At 35.3% G+C, this 21,696-nt stretch overlaps 1 protein-coding gene across 1 annotated transcript in view; it reads right to left on the bottom strand.

Moving 5' to 3' along the window:
• The window catches only part of PCDH15 (protocadherin related 15), a 1,748,268-nt gene that overhangs the window by 262,368 nt on the left and 1,464,204 nt on the right, over positions 1-21,696 (bottom strand). Inside the window, exon 18 of the mRNA XM_077125289.1 lies at positions 16,977-17,056. Within this exon, the coding sequence (XP_076981404.1) occupies positions 16,977-17,056 (80 nt within the window). The remainder of the gene's footprint in view (positions 1-16,976; positions 17,057-21,696) is intronic.

Below are 21,696 nucleotides of genomic sequence, written 5' to 3'. Positions count from 1 at the left end.
ATATATGTATATCTCATAATCAATATTGTTTTATATTTCTTTTTATTTATATTTATATTTCTTTTATAATCATACTTAAATATAAATGTTTACAAAAGAGGGATCAGGCTGTATTTTATAATCTTTAAATATCATAATTCTATGAGCATTAAACCACCATTTTATAATTTATACAAACACATCATTTTGTAGATACACTAACAATTTTAACATTTTGCTATTTTTTTTTTAATTCAGATGGTTCTTCATTTTCTTTGTTATGTATAACATTGTTATGTATAACTTGCCTGAACAGAATTTAGGCAAGTTCTCATATTTACAAATAAATTTAATACTACTCCTTGGCTTTTCATTGTTCAGAATAAATGCTACCAAATAGTTAAGATTTTATTCTCCATTGGAATCTGTTTTATATTACTTTGATCATTTATATTTCCCTTTCAAATAAGTGCTATATTTGTATCCTGGTTTCACAGTCTGATATTGTACACAACAGTTTTGCTTTTTTGCGTGGGGGCAGGCACCAGGAATCGAACTCGGGTCTCCAGCATGGCAGGCGAGAACTCTGCCACTGAGCCACCATCGCACCCCCCCATACATGACATTTTAATTAAAGAGGCTATCTCAATATAATAAAACATTAAATATTTATCAAGCATAAAAATATAATTTGTATCTGATTGATAAAACTTTAATTTTAATGCAAGTGACTTCATGCTATGGTGGAATTTAAGCAGTTCATGCCACATGTAGTAGTTGAGCACATTTAGTCACAGCCAATAAATCAAAGCCAGAGTCATTGTTATTCTTTTCGTTTTATTTTGAAGTTGTTGATATGACTTAACAAAATAGTTTTAAACACATGGTATAACTATGAAAAATTGGCTTTGCTTCTTGTACATTTTAAAAATGTTCTGTCAAAATAGCTGAAAAACAATTCCCAGTGTGTTTTCACAACAATCAGGTTTGGATTAACTTTCCACACCACAGATGGTTCAGATAATCTCATTCTAAAATGACATTCAAAGAGAAAAGTAAGACATTTATTGCTTCCGAGAATTACAACTTAAGAAATAGGAAATCTGAAAACCAAGGCATAGTAAACTGAAAAGAAAAGGTGTCCTTTTTGTTTTCCTCTTTGTTCGCTCTCAGTTTAAGATTCAAGACTATATTCTCTCTGTACCTTATGTTAAAAAATTGCTAGAAATTCTATATTGTGTTCTCACTTAGGGCCATAGAATAGAAAAGTAGCTAAATTTTTAAAATAAGCTGCTCATTTATTTCATGTTCTTTCTGGTGATCATGATGGAGATAGTCCTTTATTTGAGATGATGTATGTGTGTGTTGTGACCCAATGTTTTACACAATGGAATGGAGTATTTTGGAGATGGAGGAGAGAAATAATAGGCACTGCTTTTTGGTATTCTCAGTTGAGAAGACTGGCTTATGGGTACATAACAGGCATCCTTTGGTAAACTCCCAGAAATAATTGGCAAAAAGGACCTGAGAACTCCCACCTGATGGAGCTGTTAGGTCAGCATACATTTGGGCTGAATTTAGGAATGCAACAAACTTTGTAAATTCATATACTAAAAATAAAACAACAGACATAGGGTGCCCGGGTGGTTCTGTGGTAGAATGCTCGCCTTTCATGCGGGAGACCCAGGTTGGAGTCCTGGACCATGCACCACTTCTCCCCCCCGCCCCCCACCCCGCAAAAAAAAAATAGAAATAATTCCAATTAAAATTTTAAGTGCTAAAAATATATTGCGTATGATGCCCTGACACTGAGAATCTTTCTTCCTCGATCCAGTTCTATCCCAGAGCCCCTTAAGGAAAGGCGCGTAGAGGCTCTGCTATCATCTACCTCAGTAAAGGGCACTGAACCCAGACAAAACAAATACTGCACAGAATTTCCTCAACTTATCTGAGGGCTATGTTTTTGAAATATTTTGTGCCTGATAAAGCTTTCATAGACAGTAAGAGCTAGTCTGTGTAAATGGCATTCAAACATTGGTTAAAATTTTATTTAAACAATGTAAATAAAAATTGTTAACGGCATCTACTTCTAAACAAAACAGCCTGCTGGTATCTAAATTTGCCTCTATTAAGTAAACCATTTTCCCAAATCACATCATTTATCAGGTAATGTTTCTTTGACAGCATGACAGACTGAGAATATCTCACAGGTTTCATGCTAGGGAGATTATGCTTCCTTCAGATGCTTTCATATAGGTTTCACAAGTTATGATTTAACATTATTTACACTTGACTATTCTTTTGTTAGTCTCTTGGAAAAAAACTTATGAGGCTGAGCCTTGACAAATCCAACATGCTGCTTTTGGGAACCAGGTTTTAGACTTTATAATGCTATTTAGAGAGAATGGCATTTACTACAAAATGTTTGGATGCATTAAATTTGATCTGATGCTTAGTGTTAAATAATTAGAGATGACTAACAAACAGGCCAATAGCGAGAATTAGGTATGGGTGGCAGCTTCAGGGAAAAGATGACACATGAACTAATTTGCTAGAATAGAGGTTGTGAAAAGTAGTTTGATTTAGGGATATATTTTGAAAGAAAAACAGACAGGAGTGTAAAATATATATCTTTCTTAATTGTAACTTAATCTTCTAAGTAGTCATAAAGTACAAACTAATGTGAAAAATTAAGCTTTAACTTTAAAGTTAAATAAATGAATTATCCACAATAGAAATAAAAATATCAGCAAAAATTAAAATTTTCCAAATAAAATCTTAACAAGGTAAAGAAATAACTCTTTGACCTTCTCTTTGCCTTCAAGTTTTGCACTGCTTATACTATGCTAGAATGATGAAAATCCATTAAAATTTGAGAGATGGCACTTCCTCAACCTTGTTCATTGATTGATGAAAATATTTGGCCATCATACTTATAGGAGAGTTTATTTTCAATATATTTAAATGTTTACTTATATGTAGATATTTGCTGAATAAATATTTTCTGAATCATATGCAACTATCTACACAGATACTATGGGAAATCATAGAAATATTGTGTCATATTTCAAAACCATACAGATCTGACCATTTAAAGATGTTCATAACCAACGGATGTGATTTTTAAAGCAGAAAAAGTAACATCATCTGCATGGCAACATAAACAACTACTGAAAATTTCTCCTGAGAGATTCAAAGTAAAAAAAAAAGGACAATTCTGAATTTTTCAGAACTATGGAGGAAGATATTTAGACTGCATAAGGACCCTACAAATGCCAAATTGAAGAGAGAGAAAAACATCAAGTAGGAAATCTCTATACCAGACTAGCTGGTCCTTTCCCCTCCTCTTCACTCAGTCTCACACACAGCACAGGAAGGGCACAGAAACAGCAGCTGGGATTCTTCCTATTGGCAACACAGAGGAGAATATATAAATTCTCTCACTGCAGTGAGACAAACCCTCACCATCTGGAGACATGGGGGACAGGCGAGGGCATTTCAAGACCTGGGTCAGTGAGGGGCAAAGAGCTTGGGAAAATGTGGTCGTAAGTCTGTATTTCCAGCCCTAATCTGAGAGCCCTCCCTCCATCACTGAGGGAAACAGCTGTGAGTAGATGGATCCCTGGCTGGGGGTAGGCTCAAAACTGGGTCAGCATGGGGAGTACTCTGCCACAAATAAAGTGGGGGCACAGACCCACAATGAGCCAGATTTTGGCCAGCAAAGTGAGGCAAACAGCTTCTGAGGATAAGTATGTTATTGAACAGCGTCATCTGCTGGGCAGTCCAGAAAGTGCGGGGGAATGAAAGGGATTTGTCAGAGATTCTCTAGAGAAACACATCAGACCCGTCATAGCTGAACTAGATACCCTGCATAGGAACATGCCACTGTTTGGACTGAGATATATAGAGGACCCAACTTTTAAATCAGTGACCTCAAACAAACCCAGGTTCAGGGTGGTGAAAAGCAGAGCACAAGTGGGACTCGGCAGACTTGTTTTATCCAAAGAGACTGTGCTGTGGTGCCCAGTGCCTTACCTCTTCCCTGAGGCAGGCTACTGTGCCTGCCAGCATTTTAGTAGGACTGGGGGTGGGCTGGGGGTAGAGCCAAGAGAGATGAATGGATATAGAATAAAGCCACCCAACAAGAAAATCCTAAGCAAAAGAGAGAAAATAACCTCCAAGTTAAAAAAAAAAAAAAGGAAATTAGATGCCTAAGACCAGCAGAAAAATCACAACTCGTACCAGGAAATATGATGATATGGTCTTACCAAAGGAACAAATTAACACTGCAATTGAGATACAAGAGTTAAAACAAGTAGTTAAAAATATCCAAACAAATATTCTAAATCAAATTTTAAAAATCAAATTAAAAAAGGTGAAGGAAAATATGGCAAAAAAAGATGAAAGATATAAAGAAGACACTGTGTGTCCACACAGAAGAACTTGAAAGCTTGAAAAAACAAATGATAGGAATTATAGGAATGAAAGGCGCAATAGAAGAGATTAAAAATAGAAACAATGGAAATCTATAACAATAGATGTGAAGAGGCAGAAGAAAGATTAGTGAACTAGAGGATGGGATATCTGAAATCCAACACACGAAAGAAAATATAGAGAAAAGAATGGAAACATGTGAGCAGGGTCTTAAGGAATTAAATGATAACACGAGGCAGCACACAAATATACCTGTTGTGAGTGTACCAGAAAGGAAAGAGAAGGGAAAAGGAAGAGGAAATAATCACTGAAAATTTCCCATCTCTTTTGAAAGACATAAAATGGCAGATCCAAGAAGTGCAGTGTACCCCAAACAGAAGAGATCCAAGTAGGCATAATCTAAGACACTTACTAACCAGTTTGGCAAATGTCAAAGACAAAGGGAATTTTGAAAGCAGCAAGAGAAAAGCAATCCATCACATAAAACGGAAATTCAATAACACTATGTGTGGATTTCTCAGCAGAAACTATGAAGGAGAGAAGGCAGTGGTGTGATACATTTAAGATTCTGAAAAAGCAAAACTACCAACCAAGAATTCTATATTAAGCAAAACTCTCCTTCAAAAATGAGGGGAAGAGGGCAGGCAATGGTGGCACAGTAGCAGAGTTCTCACTTGCCATGCTGGAGACCCGGGTTTGATTCCCAGTGCACTCCCCAACCCCCCAAAAATGAAGGGGAGATTAAAATATTTTCAGACAAACAATCACTGAGGGAATTTGTGATTAAGAGACCAGCTCTTCAAGAAATACTGAAGGGAGCACTGCAGGCAGTAGGAAAAGGCAGGAGAGAAAGGTCTGGAGAAGACTGTAGAAATGAAGATAAAAAAGGGGAAAAAACTAGATATGACATATAAAATTTAAAAAAAATGTTAAAAGAAAGTACTGCCTTTACAGTAATAACATTAAATGTTAATGGATTAATGTCCCTAATCAAAAGACATAGAATAGCAGAGTGAATTAAAAAATAGGACCCATCTATATGTTGTTTACAGAGGACTCACTTTAGACCCAAGGGCAAAAATAGGGTGAAAATGAAAGGTTGTGAAAAGATATTTCATTCAAACAATATCAGAAAAGAGCAGGGGTAGCTATACTAATTACCAACAAATTAAACTTCAAATGAAAATCATATGAAAAAGACAAAGAAGGACACTATGTATAAATAAAAGGAACAGTTCAACAAGAAGGCATAGCACATATAAATACTTATGCACCAAGCCAGAGTGCTTCAAAATATGTGAGGCAAACATTGGCAACATTGAAGGAAGAAGTAGACACTTCTACTATAATAGGTGGAGACTTAATTTCCTGCTCTCATCAACAGATAGAAATCTAGACAGAGGATCAATAAGGAAATGAAGATTTTGCATAATATAAATGAACCAGACTTAACAGACATATACTAAACACTTGCATCCAACAACAGCAGGTTATACATTTTTCTCCTTTTCATGGATCATTCTCAAGAATAGAGCATATACTGGGTTACAAAACAAGTCTCAATAAATTGAAAAAACTTGAACTCATACAAAACACTTTCTTGGTTTATAATGGACAGAAGTTGGAAATCAATAACAGGAAGAGGGCCAGAAAATTCACAAATATGTGGAGGCTAAATAACACACTCTTAAACAACCACTAGGCCAAGGAAGAAATTACAAGAGAAATCAGTAAATATCTCGAGACAGATGAAAATGAAAACACAACCTATCAAAATTTATGGGATGTAGCAAAGGCAGTACTCAGAGGGAAATTTATTGCCTTAAATGCCTATATTAAAAAGGAAGAAAGACCAAAAATCAAGGAATTAACTAACTGTTCACCTGGAATAACTAGTGAAAGAACAGCAAAATAACCTCGAAGCAAACAAAAGAAAAAAAATTATGAAGATCAGAGTAGAAATAAATGAAACTGGGAGAATATGAAAATAATCAAGAGAATCAACAAAACCAGAAGTTGGTTCTTTGAGAAAATCAATAAAATTGGTGGACCTTTATCTAGACTGACAGGGAACAAAAAAAAAAAAAAAAGAAAAAGAAAAAGAGGAGATGCAAATAAATAAATAAAATCAGAAATGGAAGTGGAGACATAGCCACTGACCCTATAGAAATAAAGGAGGTAATGAGAGGATACAATGAACAACTATATGCTAACAAACTGGATAATGTAGATGAAATGGACAACTTCCTAGAAAGGCATGAACAACTAACATTGACTCGAGAAGATATAGATGACTAATCACAAGTAAAGAGATCAAATCAGTCATCAAGAAGTTCCCAAAAAAAGAAAATCCAGGACCAGATGGCTTTACATGTGAATTCTACCAAGCATTCAAGAAAGAATTAGTACTAATCCTGCTCAAACACCTCCAGAAAAAATTGAAGAGGAGGGAAGCTTCCTAATTCATTCTATGACATCAACATCATCCTAGTACCAAAGCCAGACAAAGATACTACCAGAAAAGAAAACTACAGACCAATCTCTTTAATGAATATAGATGCAAAAATCCTCAACAAAATACTTGCAAATAGAATCCAGCAGCACATTAAAAGAATTACACACCATGACCAAGTAGGATTTATTCCATGTATGCAAGGCTTGTTTAATACAAGAAAAGCAATTGATGCAATACACTATATTAATAAGTCAAAGCAGAAAAACCACACAATCATCTTGATTGATGCAGAAGAGGCATTTAACAAAATTCAACATCCTTTCTTGATGAAAATATTTCAAATGATATAATTAGAAGGGAACTTCCTCAATTTCGATAAACAGAATATATGAAAAACCTACAGCAAACATCATCCTCAATGGGAAAGACTGGAAGCATTCCCTATAAGTTCAAGCATGCTCACTGAAACCATTGTTATTCAACATTATGGTGGAAGTTCTAGCCAGAGCTATAAGGCAAGAAAAAGAAATAAAAAACATCCAAATTAGAAAGGAAGAAGTAAAATTCTTACTGTTTGCAGATAACATGATACAATATGTCAAAAATACTGAAAAATATGCAGCAAAGCCACTAGAGCTAATAAATGAGTACAGCAAAGTGGCAGGGAAAAAGATCAACACCAAAAAAAATCAGTATTGCTTCTATATATTAGTAATGAGCAATCTGAGGAGGAAAGCAAGAAAAAAAATCCATTTATAATAGCAACAAAAAGAATAAAATAATTAGGAATAAATTTAAATAAGTATACAAAGACCTATCCACAGAAAACTACAAGAAATTGCCAAAAGAATTCATGGAAGGGCATATGGTGTTCATGGATTGGAAGACTAAATATAGGTAAGAGGTCAATTCTATCCAAATTGATTCACAGATTCAATGAAATACCAATTAACCCCCCCAAAACTTACTTCACAAAAAAAGAAAATCAAATAACCAAATTTATTTGAAAGAGGAGGGTGCCTTGAATAGCTAAAAATACTGTGAGAAAGAAAAATGATATGGGAGGTCTCATACCACCTGACTTTAAAGGATATTGCAAAGCTATAGTGGTCAAACAGCCTGGTAATGACATAAAAAGAGATATAATGACCAGTGGAATTTAATTGAGTGTTCAGAAATAAACCCTCTCAACTATTGCAATTGATTTTTATTGACAATTGATTTTTCATAAGGTAATCAAGCCAACAGACCTGGTTTAGAGCAGCCTCTTCAATAAATGGGGCTGGAGAACTGGATATCCATATGCCAAAGAATGAAAGAGGATCCATACCTCACACCTTATACAAAAAGTAACTCAAAATGGATCAGAGACCTAGACATTAAAGCTAAGACCAAAAAAACCTTTACAAGAAAATGTAGTGAAATATCTTATAAATCTTGTAATAAGAAATGGTTTCCTAGACCTTACACCCAATCTATGAGCATTGAAAAAGAAATAGATAAATGGTATCTCTTCAAAATTAAACACTTTTTGCATATCAAGGAATTTTGTCAGGAAAGTAAAAAGGCAGCCTACACAATAGGAGACAATATTTGAAAACCACATATCAGAAAAGGGTTTATTATCCAGAATATACAAAGATATTTTCCAACTTTAACAAACAAAAGACAAACAACCCAATTAAAAATGGGCACTTTTTAGAAAAGGAAATACAAATGGCTAAAAGGCATATGAAAAGATGTTCAATTTCACTGGCTGTTAGGGAAACGCAAATCAACACTACAATGAGATATCATCTCACACCTACTAGAATGGCCATTATCAGAAAACAGAAAACGACAAATGCTGGGGAGGATGTGAAGAAATATGTACACTTGTCCATTGTTGGTGGGAATGTAAAATGGTACAACTGTTCTAGAAGGCAGTTGGGCGGTTTCTCAGGAAGCTAAGTATAGAATGGTCATATGATCCAGCAATCCCCTTACTAGGTATACATTCAGAGCAACTGAAGATAAGGATGCAAATGGACATTTTCACACTGATGTTTGCAGCACCATTACTTACGACTGCCAAGAGATGGAGAAAGCCCTAATGCCCATCAATGGACAAGTGGCTAAACCAGCTGTAGTATATACATATGATGGAACACTATGCAGCTGTAAGATACAATAATGTCACGAAGCATGTAACCAAGTGGATAAAACTTGAGGACATAATGTTGAGTGAAATTAGCCAGAAACAAAAGGACAAATACTGTATGGTCTCACTGATACGAGCTAACATTAATAAGTGAACTTCAGAAGTTAAAATTATGAACACAGGTTATTAAGAGATAGAAAAAGGGTCGAGATTAGGCATTTGGTGCTAAAGGAATAAAGATCATGCAATGGAAGTGATGGTAAAAATTCATAAGTGGATAACACAATACTACCTGTTATAGCACAATAATATAAATACACTGAATGAAGCTGAATGTAAGTACGGTTGAGGAGATAGCCTGGGGCCATGTATGAAACCAGAAGGAAAGACAGAGGATAAAGACTGAGACTGTATAGTTTAGGAATGCCTAGAGTGGACAAGGATGGTGATTAAATGTACAAATATAAAACATTTTTGCATGAGAGAGAAGAAATGAATGTCAACATTGCAAAGTGTTGAAAATGGATGGTATAAGGGAAAAGGTACAATCAATGCAAGCTAGAGTCTATACTCAACAGTAACATTGTAATATTTCCAGTGAATGTAACAAAGGTATTATGCCAAAACTAAATATGGATAATCAGGGGGCATGGGGGATGGGTATGGATTCTATGAGGAAGAAAAGGAAATGTCTTCATATAGATTATGGTTGAGAAGGCATGTCTGTTTCCTTAGGTTGGATTGTATGATGTGTGTATAAAACTGTTTAAAAATGAACAGAAAGATACAAGTGTTAGGGAAAATGTGGAGAAAGAGATGTACCTATTCAGTGTTGGTAGGGAAGCTGAGAGGTGCAGCCACTCAGGAGGGCAGTGTGGTGGATCCAAAGGAGGGTAGGGATGGGGTTGCCATATGATTCTTGCAACCACATTGCTAGGTATATACCTGGAGGAACTGAGAGTGGAGACAGGAATGGACTTACGCACACTGATGTTTAAGGTGGCAGTATTTGAGAGTCACAATAGATGGAAGTAGCCTAAAGGTACAACAACTCAGGAATGGAACCGGGAGCTTTGGTGTTTACATCAATGGACTACTGAGTGGCTGCAAGAAGGAATGAAGTTGTGAGGCATGCACCTAGGTGAATGAAACTTAAGGACAGTATGTTGAATAATTTGTCAGAGACATAAAGCAAATATTATCATGCCTCACTCATATGGATTAACTATAATACACAAACTCAGAGAATCGAAGTCAACAGCATGGGCTATCAGGTTATGGCTTATTGTTAAGGTGTCTAGATTGCAAGCTTTTACAACAGTCACATATATTTAGTAGTTGTAATTGATATTTCTAAATTCTGAGATATTGAGCTTTTTGTAACCTGGTAGTTCCCTGAAACTTCAGGTATTTATGTGACACCTGAGAATTAAACTTAGAGCACTAATCTATGAAAATCAGCATTATCCCATTTAGCAACTGTTATCAAAAAGCTGAAAAAGTGATCAGACTTCATCTAGAGATATGAATGAAGCTGATCTGGCTACGACTAAGGTAAATCAGAATACGGGGTAAAGAATGATATGGCCCATATTTTCAAACTTCAACCTCTTTAAGTTCAAAGGGAAAGATGTTTATTTGGTGCAAAATGTATATTTTGGGTAGCATATTATCTATTTTAACTTGAATAGGATGTGAAATCTTGTTGCTTTGTGTAGGTTAGTGTGATGTCGCAAAATATCCCAAGAGTAATTTGGGTAAAAAATAAAAAAGTTTGTGCAAAATCCCCTTGGGGTACTGTGGAGGAAGGAAGAAATACACAATGTCCTCATTTGGGGAATTCCTGATATCTCACAAGCAGTGGGAACAACCAATTCAATAGGCTGGGCCCTTGATTTGGGGGATTGCCCCCATGAAGCTTATTCCTGCAAAGCAAAAGCTGAGCTTACTGATAATTATGCCTGAGTCACCCCTAGAGAACTTCTTTTGTCGCTCAGATGCGGCCTCTCTCTCTCTAAGCCAACTTGATAGGTGAACTCACTGCCCTGCCCACTATGTGGGACATGACTCCCGGGGTGTAAATCTCCCTTGAAATATGGGACCTGACTCCTGGGGATGAGCCAGGACCCGGCATCATGGGAATGAGAAAGCCTTCTTGACCAAAGAAGGAATAGAGTAACAAGAGAAAATAAAGTCTCAGTGCTGAGAGATTTCAAACAGAGTTGGGAGGTCATCCTGGAGATTATTCTTACATTTTATATAGATATCCCTTTTTGGTTTATGGTGTATCGTTGTGGCTTGAGTGAAGTACCTGAAACGATTGAACTGTGTTCCAGTAGACTTGATTCTTGAAGAAGAATGTATAACTATATTAAAAAACTTAAGTAATGGTATTTAAGATAGTGTTTAATATTTAGAATCTAAGAAACTCTGATATCTATATCTGCAAATTTTCTCCTTCCTTGCTTTAATTTTAAATTGGTTTATGAAACATATTGTATAATCAGGCTTAACAGTGATTATTTAGATATTTTATTTAAATATGCTATGGATAAGCTAACTAAGATATCCATTTTAGGTAGTTAAGATTTTCATATGTTAATTGTAAAACATTTGTATCTTCATTTTTTCCTGAAATCAGGAAAATGTTTAGTAACAGAGGTCATTACTATAGCAATGCAGATAATTGTAAAAACTTTTGACTGATATTTTGAGAACATTTACAGTTTTGACAGCTGATCAAATTATATTTATGCTAGTGTTTAATATTAGAATTTAAGAAATTCCACCATCTGAATTTGTAGATTTTTTCCTTGTTGCCTTAATTTTAAATTGGTCTATGAACCTTATTGTACAAACACATTTTTTTACAATGATTATCTGGATACTTTATTTAAATATGCCTATGGTTAATCTAACTAAGATATTTATTTCCAGTGGTTTTAAGGGTATTGTTTGTTTTTTTAAATAAAAATATTAAAAAACAAAAAAACCCAGCAGGGAACTGGCAGGAAGATAGAGATGCTGACCAGTGGAACTGAACTGCATATTCAGAGGTGGACCTTCTCATCTATGGCCAACTGATCTTTGATAGCACAATTAAGTAAAACTCAACTGAGACAGAGCAGCCTTTTCAACAAATGATGCTTGTAGAACCAGATATCCATATCTAAAAGAACAAAAGAAGACCCTATCCCACACTTATACAGAAATTAACTCAAAATGCATCAAAGACCTAAATATTAGATCTAAGACCATAAAATATTTAGATGAAATGTAGGGAAATATCTTAAAGATCTTGTGATAGGAGGTGGTTTCCTAGACTTTATACCCAAAAGAAGAGCAATGAAAGAAGAAATAGATAGATGAGATCTCAAAGCTGAACACTTTTTTATATCAGAAGACTTAGGAAAGTAAAAAGGAAGCCTATATAATGGGAGACAATATTTGGTAACTACATATCAGAGAAGGGTTTAATGCCCATAATATATAAAGAGGTCATTCAACTCAACAATAAAAAAATTAAACAATTTAAAATTTTGCAGAAGACATGGATAGACACTTTTCCAATGAAGAAATACAAATGGCTCAAAAACACATGAAAAGATACTCAACTTCATGAGTGATTAAGGAAATGCAAATCTAAACCACAATAAAATATCATCTCACTACTAAAATGCCCATTATCAACAAAACAGAAAACAACAAGTACAGGAGAAGATGTGGAGAAACAGATGCTTTATAAACTGTTGGTGGGAATGTGGAATGGTGCAACCACTCTGGAGAGAGTCTGGCAGTTCTTTAGGAAACTAAATACAGAATTGCTGTATGATCCAGCAAGCCAATTACTAGGGATATATTCTGAGGAACAAAAAGCCGGTACATGAACGGACACTTTCACATGTTTATTGTGGCATTGTTCAAATTGTCAAGAGATGGAAGCAGCTCAAATGTCCATCAATGGACAAGTGGATAAACAAACTGTGAAGCATTGTTTATATATATATGATGGAATATTATGCAGCTGTAAAACAGAATGAAGACACGAAGCATGCAACAACATGGGTGACCCTTGAGGACATTATGTCGAGCAAAATAAGCCAGAAACAAAAGGACAAATATTGGATGGTCTTACTAATACGAACCAACTATAGTGAACAAAATCTGAGAGTTAAAGTTGAGAACACAGGTTATCAGGAAACAGAAAAAGCTTAGAGCTTGGGCACTTGATGCTGAAGGAGAACAGAACATTCCATAGACTGATTGTAAAGGCCCAGAAATGGATAGCACAATGCTATGTGATGGCTGCACAATACTGTAAATATAATGAACAAAGCTGAGTGTGAGCATGGTTGAAAGAGGAGGGTTAGGGGCACATATGACACAAAGGAAAGATAGAGGATAAAAAAGATAGAGGAAGGACTGTATAAAATAGTGAAACCTAGAGTGGAAATGATGGCTATTAAATGTACAAATGTATGAAAGTTTCTACATGAGGAAGAACAATTGAAGGTCACCATTATAAGATGTTGAAAATAAGACAGTATATGGAAAAAATACAATTAATGCAAACTAGGGTCATTACGGTGCATGATAACATTACAGTGCTCTTTATTTGTAACAAAAGGCAATCCTAAAGCTGTCAATAAGGAGGAGGATGTAATGGTGGGCTATGGGATTCTTGCTTTTGTTGCCATTTCTATTTCTTTTTCTTTTCTCTTCTCTCTTTGTGGAAGAAATGGAAATGCCCTCATATAAATTGTGGTGGTGAATGTGGTGGTGAATGTGGTGGTGAATGTGATTACACCCTAGGGATAACCATATGATTATACTGTAGGGAAGCCAAATAGTGCATTCCCTGTGCAGGGAAGTGTGGTGGTTCCACAGAAGGCTAAGTATAGGGTTGCCAGGTGTTCCTGAAACCCCTGTAATAGACATGGACTTGGAAGATCTGAAAGCAGGGACACGAATGGAATTTTCACACTTGTGTTTATGGCAGCATTATTCACGATTTGCAGTGGATGGAGGTCACCTAATGGCACATTGATCAATGGAAGGGCAAAATGTGGTGTATACATATGGTAGAAGAATGAGTGACTGCAGGAATGAATGAAGTCATGTGCCATGCAGACAAGAGAATGAAACTTGAGGGCATTATGCTGAGTAAAATAAGCCAAAAAAAAAAAGGACAAATAATGTACGGTCTCACTAATATAAACTAATGGTAATAGACAAATTCTGAGAATTGAATTTGAGTGCATAGGTTATCAGGAAATAGAAAGTAGTGAGAAATTGGGTAATTGATGACTAAGGATTATAGAATATTCAAATAAAATTCCTAGATTGTTAGCAAATGTTTTTAAATAGTCGACAGAAACTTTTTTGCCTATTTTTTACCCCAATGGAAGGGGGAAGAGTAATGATATTCTAAGATGATTATTACCCAAATCCTTCAACGTCAGGGAAAAATAATTAACAGCAGGAAGATAGCCTTAAGCGATAGTGCAAAATACACTTCCTGCTTCTATGGCAGGTGAAAATTTCAGTGTTCTCTTCCTATTTTAAACAGCTGCATTGTTCTATAATTGATAAACCATAAAATTCACCCATTTAAAGATCACAATTCAACGGCATTTACTATTTGCAACCATCACCACAATAAACTTTGGAAAATTTCTCTCACTGTACCCATAAATGGTTACTCCCCATTTTCCCCAACCTCTCTGCCCCAGATAACCTCAAGTCTATATAGATTTGCCTATTCTGAACATTTCATAGAAATGGAATCATATAATGTGTTCTTTGTGACTAAGCTTACTTAACATAATATTTTCAAGATTCATCCATGATGTGGCATGTTTCAGAACTTCATTTATTTATTTATTTATTTATTCATTTTAATTTTTTTTGGGGGGGGAGTACATGGTCCAGGAATCGAACCCAGGTCTCCCACATAGAAGGCAAGCATTTTACCACTGAACCACCTGTGTACCTTTCATTCACTATTTTTTTCTAATTTTGCAATCATTTTAAAATTATTTTCCCCCTCACAGAATTCTTGATTTCATACAACAAATACTGAAAGCTGGAACATTTGTGTGTATTTTTGAAGACATGTGTTTCTACTTCTTTTGGGTAGAAACCTAGGAGTGAAATTGCTGGGTTATATGATACCTCTGTGTTAAACATTTGGAGGAACTGCCTAACTGTTTTCCCAAGTGGCTAAAGCATTTTACAGATCCACCAAAATGTGTAAATAGTTTTTGATTAGAACTATTCTAAATGGATGTGAAGTGGTATCATATTGTGGTTTTAATTTGCATTTACCAAAAGACTGATGATCTTGTGTATATTTCTGTGTGCTTATAGGCTATTTATATATCTTTGCAGTAGTATCTACTCAAATTCTTTCTCATTTTAATGGGGTTATTTGTCTTTTAATTATTGAGTCACAATAATTCTTTATATATTCCAGATACAAGTCCCTTATCATATATGCTATTTAAAAATATTTTCCTTCAGTCTGTGAGCTGTTCTTTCACTGTGTTGATGATGCCCTTTGAAGCATATTTTAAAAAATTTTGATGATGTTTGCCTTATCAATTTTCTCTTTTAATCACTTTTATTTTTGGTGTCATATCTAAGAAACCCATTGCTTAATACAAATCACGAAAATATACCATCATGTTTTCTTCTATAGTGTGGAGAAGGGCTACAACCTCACTCTTTGGAGTGTGGATATCCAAGGGCCCCAGAACCATCTGTTGAAAACATTTCTTCCTTACCAAATTGTTTTGACCCCTTTGTTGGAAATCAATTGGCCGTAACTGTGAAAGTTTGTTTTTTGGACTCTTAATTCTATTTCATTCATCTCTATGTCTATTCTTATATCAGAATCAAGTTTTCTAAGCTTTTCTTAATGGTGGTTTTATATAGTATCTGATTTATGATTTTCCCCCTATGAGGGAAAATTCAAATAGTTAACTTTTACATTAAATGGAATTTTAATCATCTGTGAAATTTAAAAGTCTTGGAAATGCTGCGCTTGCCTGTGGTTTTCCAAACATTACTAGTTCATGGTTGTAAAACCCTATTCAGTGTGAAATTGCTGTATTCATCACAGGACCAAGTGACCACAGGTGGTTCTCTTGATCTGGTATTCTGTGAGGCTGAAGCAGTGAATTAGCTCATTTGTCCACTTTTCCATTTTATAATCATGGGCCAAATTTAGGTTTCCATTTTTTCAACAAAATCACACAGAAAACAGTAGAAATCACACAGAAAACAGTAGAGGCAACATGCACAGTTCCATAGCAACCAGCCAAATGTGGTGGCAGAATGGCTACTTCACTGTTGCAGAGGAGAAGCAAATGATCTCTCAGAATCCCCAATGCCTGGTCCTGGTTTTCTCAATAGTGGTGATTAGCATTGTCTCCAACACATTAAGAAAAATAACTAGAATGGTACTTAACTAGACTCAAAGAGACTTAGCCTGGACATGCAATCCTTTCAGATATTTTAGTATGCAACTAACCAGAAATTGAAGTTTGGGTTTTGGTGTCACCTTAAATATGTTTATAATACACCTCGTCTTAGAAAATTTCTTTTGAATGAACTATATGGTGTCAAGGTACTCTTTGTAGATGTCCTCGTCATTATGTATAGCTAACAACATTAAAAGATCTAATTAATTCTTGTCTATGCCTGCAAATGAAATGTTTTCAACCCAGTGGATTTCACCTAGTAAAAATGTTTAAATAAATAGTCTCCTGGGTAGGATTTCTGGGTTAGAATTATCCTCTTAGCTCTCATTAACATTCATAGTAAATTAAAAGAATACTAACAGCAACAAAATACAAACAACTGAAGACCTCTGATTAGGAGTCTGTTCTCTTGCTACCAGTACATTGTTTAACATTAAAAAAGCAAAAAAAAAAAAAGTCACTTTCAAAATAATCCTTAACTTACGTTTCTGAAAGATTAAAAACTCGCTGAGGATCTCCATTCTCAATGGCATATGTTACAGGGTCTCCCTCTCGATCAGTTGCCTTTAGAGAGAAAACATAATTCAATTATCAAGTAATTGATATGACTCCTATTCAGTAAAGAGTCTTATAGAAGCTTGAAATGAATAGCACAGAATATAATAAATAATCATTATTTACTTGCTGAAAAAGTGTCACAAAGCATGGCCTAACGGCAAGGTGTAAAGTGAAATTCAGGTCTGATCTCAGCTTTTCTATACTCTGTCGTCTGAAGGCAGCAGTAATGAATAAGACCGGAATCTTGTGAGTGCTGCACATGACTTAACCTCATGTCAAAACACAATGACGATCCTCCCAGGGTTAATTCATTTAATTGTATGAGTCTATCTTCTCAATTTAAACAAATGTGTGAAAATTTGCACAAATATTTACTATTACAAACTAGTATTGAGGAATTATTTAATATATTCTTTTAAAATGTTTTTCAGCTTATAATTTATCAAGATGATCATTCAAGTCAGTTAAGCTTTCTGGTCAAGAATCCTGAATCTGGAGCCAGGAGGTCTGAATACAAGACCAGGTCTGCTTACCTTGCAACTCTATTTCTCAATTTCTTAATTTGTAAAATGAGGACTGTAACAATACAAAAGCTAGTGGATGTTGAGAGGTTTAAGTGCAATTATGTACATTAAGATACACAGGTTAACATCCGGGATAATGAAAGCTTTTAAAAAATGTTAATCATTTTTTTTGTCTTCCCTCCCCCATCTACATCAGAGAAGAAAAATCCTATGAACTCTGACTTTTAGTTGTAGATCACTCTTGCCCCAAGTAAAAACGTACACCCTTCTTTGTGGTACTAGAGTCTGGGGTCTGATTCTTTTTCCAATGAACCATTAAGTCCCATTTCAGAGACATGGGTGAGGAAAGAAATCCGGATGATATATCAGGGGTATGAGAGAGATCTGTCTTAACATGACCTTAGGAAAGAGGGAAATGTCTGAAAGAAGGCTAGAAGAGTTTTATTTATAGGTTACTAGGTTACTGGTCTGAGAGACACCAGCCTCTATGGCTGACAGATACTGCCCTGAAATTGAAGGGACTTCAGAAAGGGATAGCTGTGTGGGGTCCTTGCAGTGACTGGGCATAACTGTCCTGACCGTAAGAACCCAAGTGTGAAATTCCATGCACAGGCTTGCAGAGGGACTGTTCCCACGGTAGAGCCAATGACTTTGACCTGGATTATATAACCCTGGTCACAGAACATCTCTATCAGCCACCACAATAGACTGATGACCTAAGGTCGCTCCTGGACTGCGTGAACCCCAGTGTCTAGGATAACAGATAATATTTATTATATGCCAGGTCCTTTGGGAGAAGTTTTGTGGGATTATTTCAACTCTGTCTCACAAAACTCCTTCCATTGACCACTTGCTTCATGTGCCTTTGATGATTTCCTAGTCTCCTGCTTTTGATTCTACCTTATCGGCTACTTCTCATTTACTTTGCTGATTTTACTTCATCTATACAGTATATTTACATTGCATCGTTCCAACGGTTTGTTCTTGGATCTCACCTTTTCTTAATTACCTCAGCCAACTGCATAACTTAGAATACTTTCTGTATACTTAGATCTCCAGACTAGCTCTTTCCCCTGAATTTCAGGCTCATATCCAATTGCCTCTTTGAATTTCCAATTACATGACAGCAAGTATCCCCAGTTTAAAATGTCAAAACCCCAAATCCTGATCTCCCTCCTACCCTCCCTTCCCATCCCATCCCCACAAAACCAATAATCTGATATTTACACTATGTTCACCATCTCAGTATATAGCAGTAACTCTGTTTTGTTGCTTGCTCAGGCCAGATTTGAGCCTTGACCACTCACTCTTACTCCCCAATGTAACACGTGAGAAAATCTCATTGGATATATCTTTGGAGAATGTTTGCAATATTGACTGTGTCTGAACTCTCCTGACACTTTCCTCAGGTATTATAGTAATAGTCATCTTACTTGAGGCCCTGCTTCCTTCCTTGCATCCACAATGCAACCCATTTTTAGTTAAGTGGACAGAGTAAGCATTTTTTCCAGAACAAGATTTAATTTGGGGGGGGGGAGCAAAGGCTGTCGTAACTGAGAAATCAGAATTTAAGGGATGGTTTTGATTACTGAATCAGTGTACAGCTATTCCTTTTTGCTTTCTAGTATATTGGAGTAGACAGAGGGAAATACTTCAAATCTCTACATTGTAATCCAACTGCCTTGATCTCTGATAATGATTGTATAGCTCTTATGTTTTGCCCCTGTGATTGTAAATCTTGTGACTAACCTTTCTTTGTACCCAGTTATCCAGTTTTTCAATTTTAGTCTTATAATCACTAAAGACAGCCCCTAATGTTTATTAATGAAGGGTCATGGGTCAGCCCAGAACTAACCCACCCCAAGTCCAAAGTTATCTTGATGATTGAGACTGTATCTAACCAAAAGGGGCCTGCCTGACATGCGCAGTAGCTTAGACTTAAACCTACAGGCCACCTATAACCTCATTCCATGATTGTCTTATATATATAAATATCCTCTAATCATGTAATCAATCTGTGTATGCTCAATAATTAGATCACCTCTAATTATATCACCTGGGGCAACTGCTCATTATACTAAACCCTGCCCATCTTTTTCTCTAATAAAACTATCAGAACTACTGCAGTGTGGGGGACAGATTTTGGGGCTACTAGGCCGTCTGCTCTCCTACTATGTACCTAGTAATAAATTCTTTCTCTCTTTGAAACCCCAGTGTCTCAGGAATTGGTTATTGACTACGTCGAGCAAAAGAATCCACAGTCTTTGTCCAGGAAAACTGTTGTATTCTTATATACTCAATGATAATAATAATAATAAAACAAAATTTAATTTAATTTAATTTACAAAAACTGTGAAATAATTAACTTAGGTAAAATAATTTAAGCATTTTGAAACATTCCATTTAAATCTAACATTAAAAGGCAACTTTCATTATGTTAACTATAATGAAGCCAATGAACAGAAATTAAGAACCAAAAGAATTCAAGAAATACACTCATTGGAATTGGTAATAGATTGTGTATTTTTCCCTTCTGTTCTGTTCTTTGCTCAAGTACTAGCATGAAAGATAAAATGGAACCACAAGTAATGATACTGAGTTAGCATCAACATTGAAGAAACACAGAATTATGTTATATCTGAACACCATATTTTAACACTTAAAAGCACACATTAAACTATTGTTTTCTCTTTTAGAGAGTCATCTTCCCCTGTCATACTCTTACAGATATTTTCAAGTTATTTTTGTTTATTTATTAATATATTGTCATTGTTTTTTGTTTTAATTGCTTTTTTTCTTGAGACACAATTTATGGTCTTGTGTTTTCATAAAAATTAGAAGTACATTTTGGAGCAAGATAGCTTTTTGTAAACAACTATAAATCCAGGTTAATATTATACCTTTCTTTCAATGTATCAGGTCTACTCTAGTATTTAACATTCTTAGAGCCCAGAAATATTTTTTTTTTTTTTTTAAAGGAAAGACAGAGAGAAGGAAGGAAGGAAGGAAGAAAGGGAAACATCTTTAAACATTTTCTTGTTTTATTGTATTCTGTTTCTCCGTATTTGTTACATGGGCTGGGGCCGGGAATCGAACCGAGGTCCTCCGGCATAGCAGGCAAGCACTTTGCCCGCTGAGCCACCGCGGCCCGCCCAGAAATATTTTTGATGAGAGCCCTATGAATGTTATATCATTTTGTTTCATAACTCAGTTGTCATTTCCCCAATTAAATTATGGGGACGCATTCAGAAAGGATTCTAAACATTTTTAGCCAAATTAATAACTTCCTATGAAGTATTTTGAAATATTTCTTCAGTTTTGGTTGACCATTTAAATATTCTAGGCATTTAAGGATTGTGTGTCAATAATTTGCCTACTTTGTTGTTATGTAAGGTTGTGCCCATATGGGAAAACTCGAAGTCCCAGGATTTAGAGGCAAATCCTTATCTGATTGTTTTACTTATTTTATCCTCCTAGGCAATCCTTTGTTGTTTCAGGCTTGGCAGCAAATTGTATAGTAATTAGGGAAGATTCATACATTCTCAGTCAAAAGAGAAAAAGAGAATTGTGATCTCTGCAGCAAAGTTCTGAAATTGTTCCTTTACATGTGCTAGCTCATATATAAACATTATATATCTCTATATGCAAATGTCCAAAGGGGAGAAATAATGTATGTAAGAAATAATTGCAAACAGGAATAGATGCAATGATTATTGGAGTATTGAGATTTGATCCCGTGTGTGTATGTGCTTCAAAATATATTTCTAAAAATATTTTTGAAGTAGTTTTTTTTTGTATGACTCTACCCAAGTGCTTCTAAGTGATGGGTAGAATTTTACAATAATATCTGATAGACAAATCCTTGTTTAAGTTAAAACTTAAAGCCTCCTTACTAAATGTCAGGCAGTATATTATGTTTTTGCATGCGTTACTAAACTTAAGCCTCCCAAAAACCTTCAAAGTAGATGGTATAGGCAAAATACTTCAATTACATTGCAATTTCTGTTACCCCTCCAGATAGAATTTTCTATTGTTCACTTAATTGAAACATACATCTTTTTAAATCGAGAAACAGTAGCAACTGATTCATTTTGAAAAATAAGAGACTAGTATCATTTAATA

This window comes from Tamandua tetradactyla, chromosome 13, assembly GCF_023851605.1.
Source record: "Tamandua tetradactyla isolate mTamTet1 chromosome 13, mTamTet1.pri, whole genome shotgun sequence".
In the NCBI taxonomy this organism is placed as follows: Eukaryota; Metazoa; Chordata; class Mammalia; order Pilosa; family Myrmecophagidae; genus Tamandua; species Tamandua tetradactyla.
Note: the sequence above shows the minus strand (reverse complement) of the source record. Positions and strands in the feature narration are given on the sequence as shown.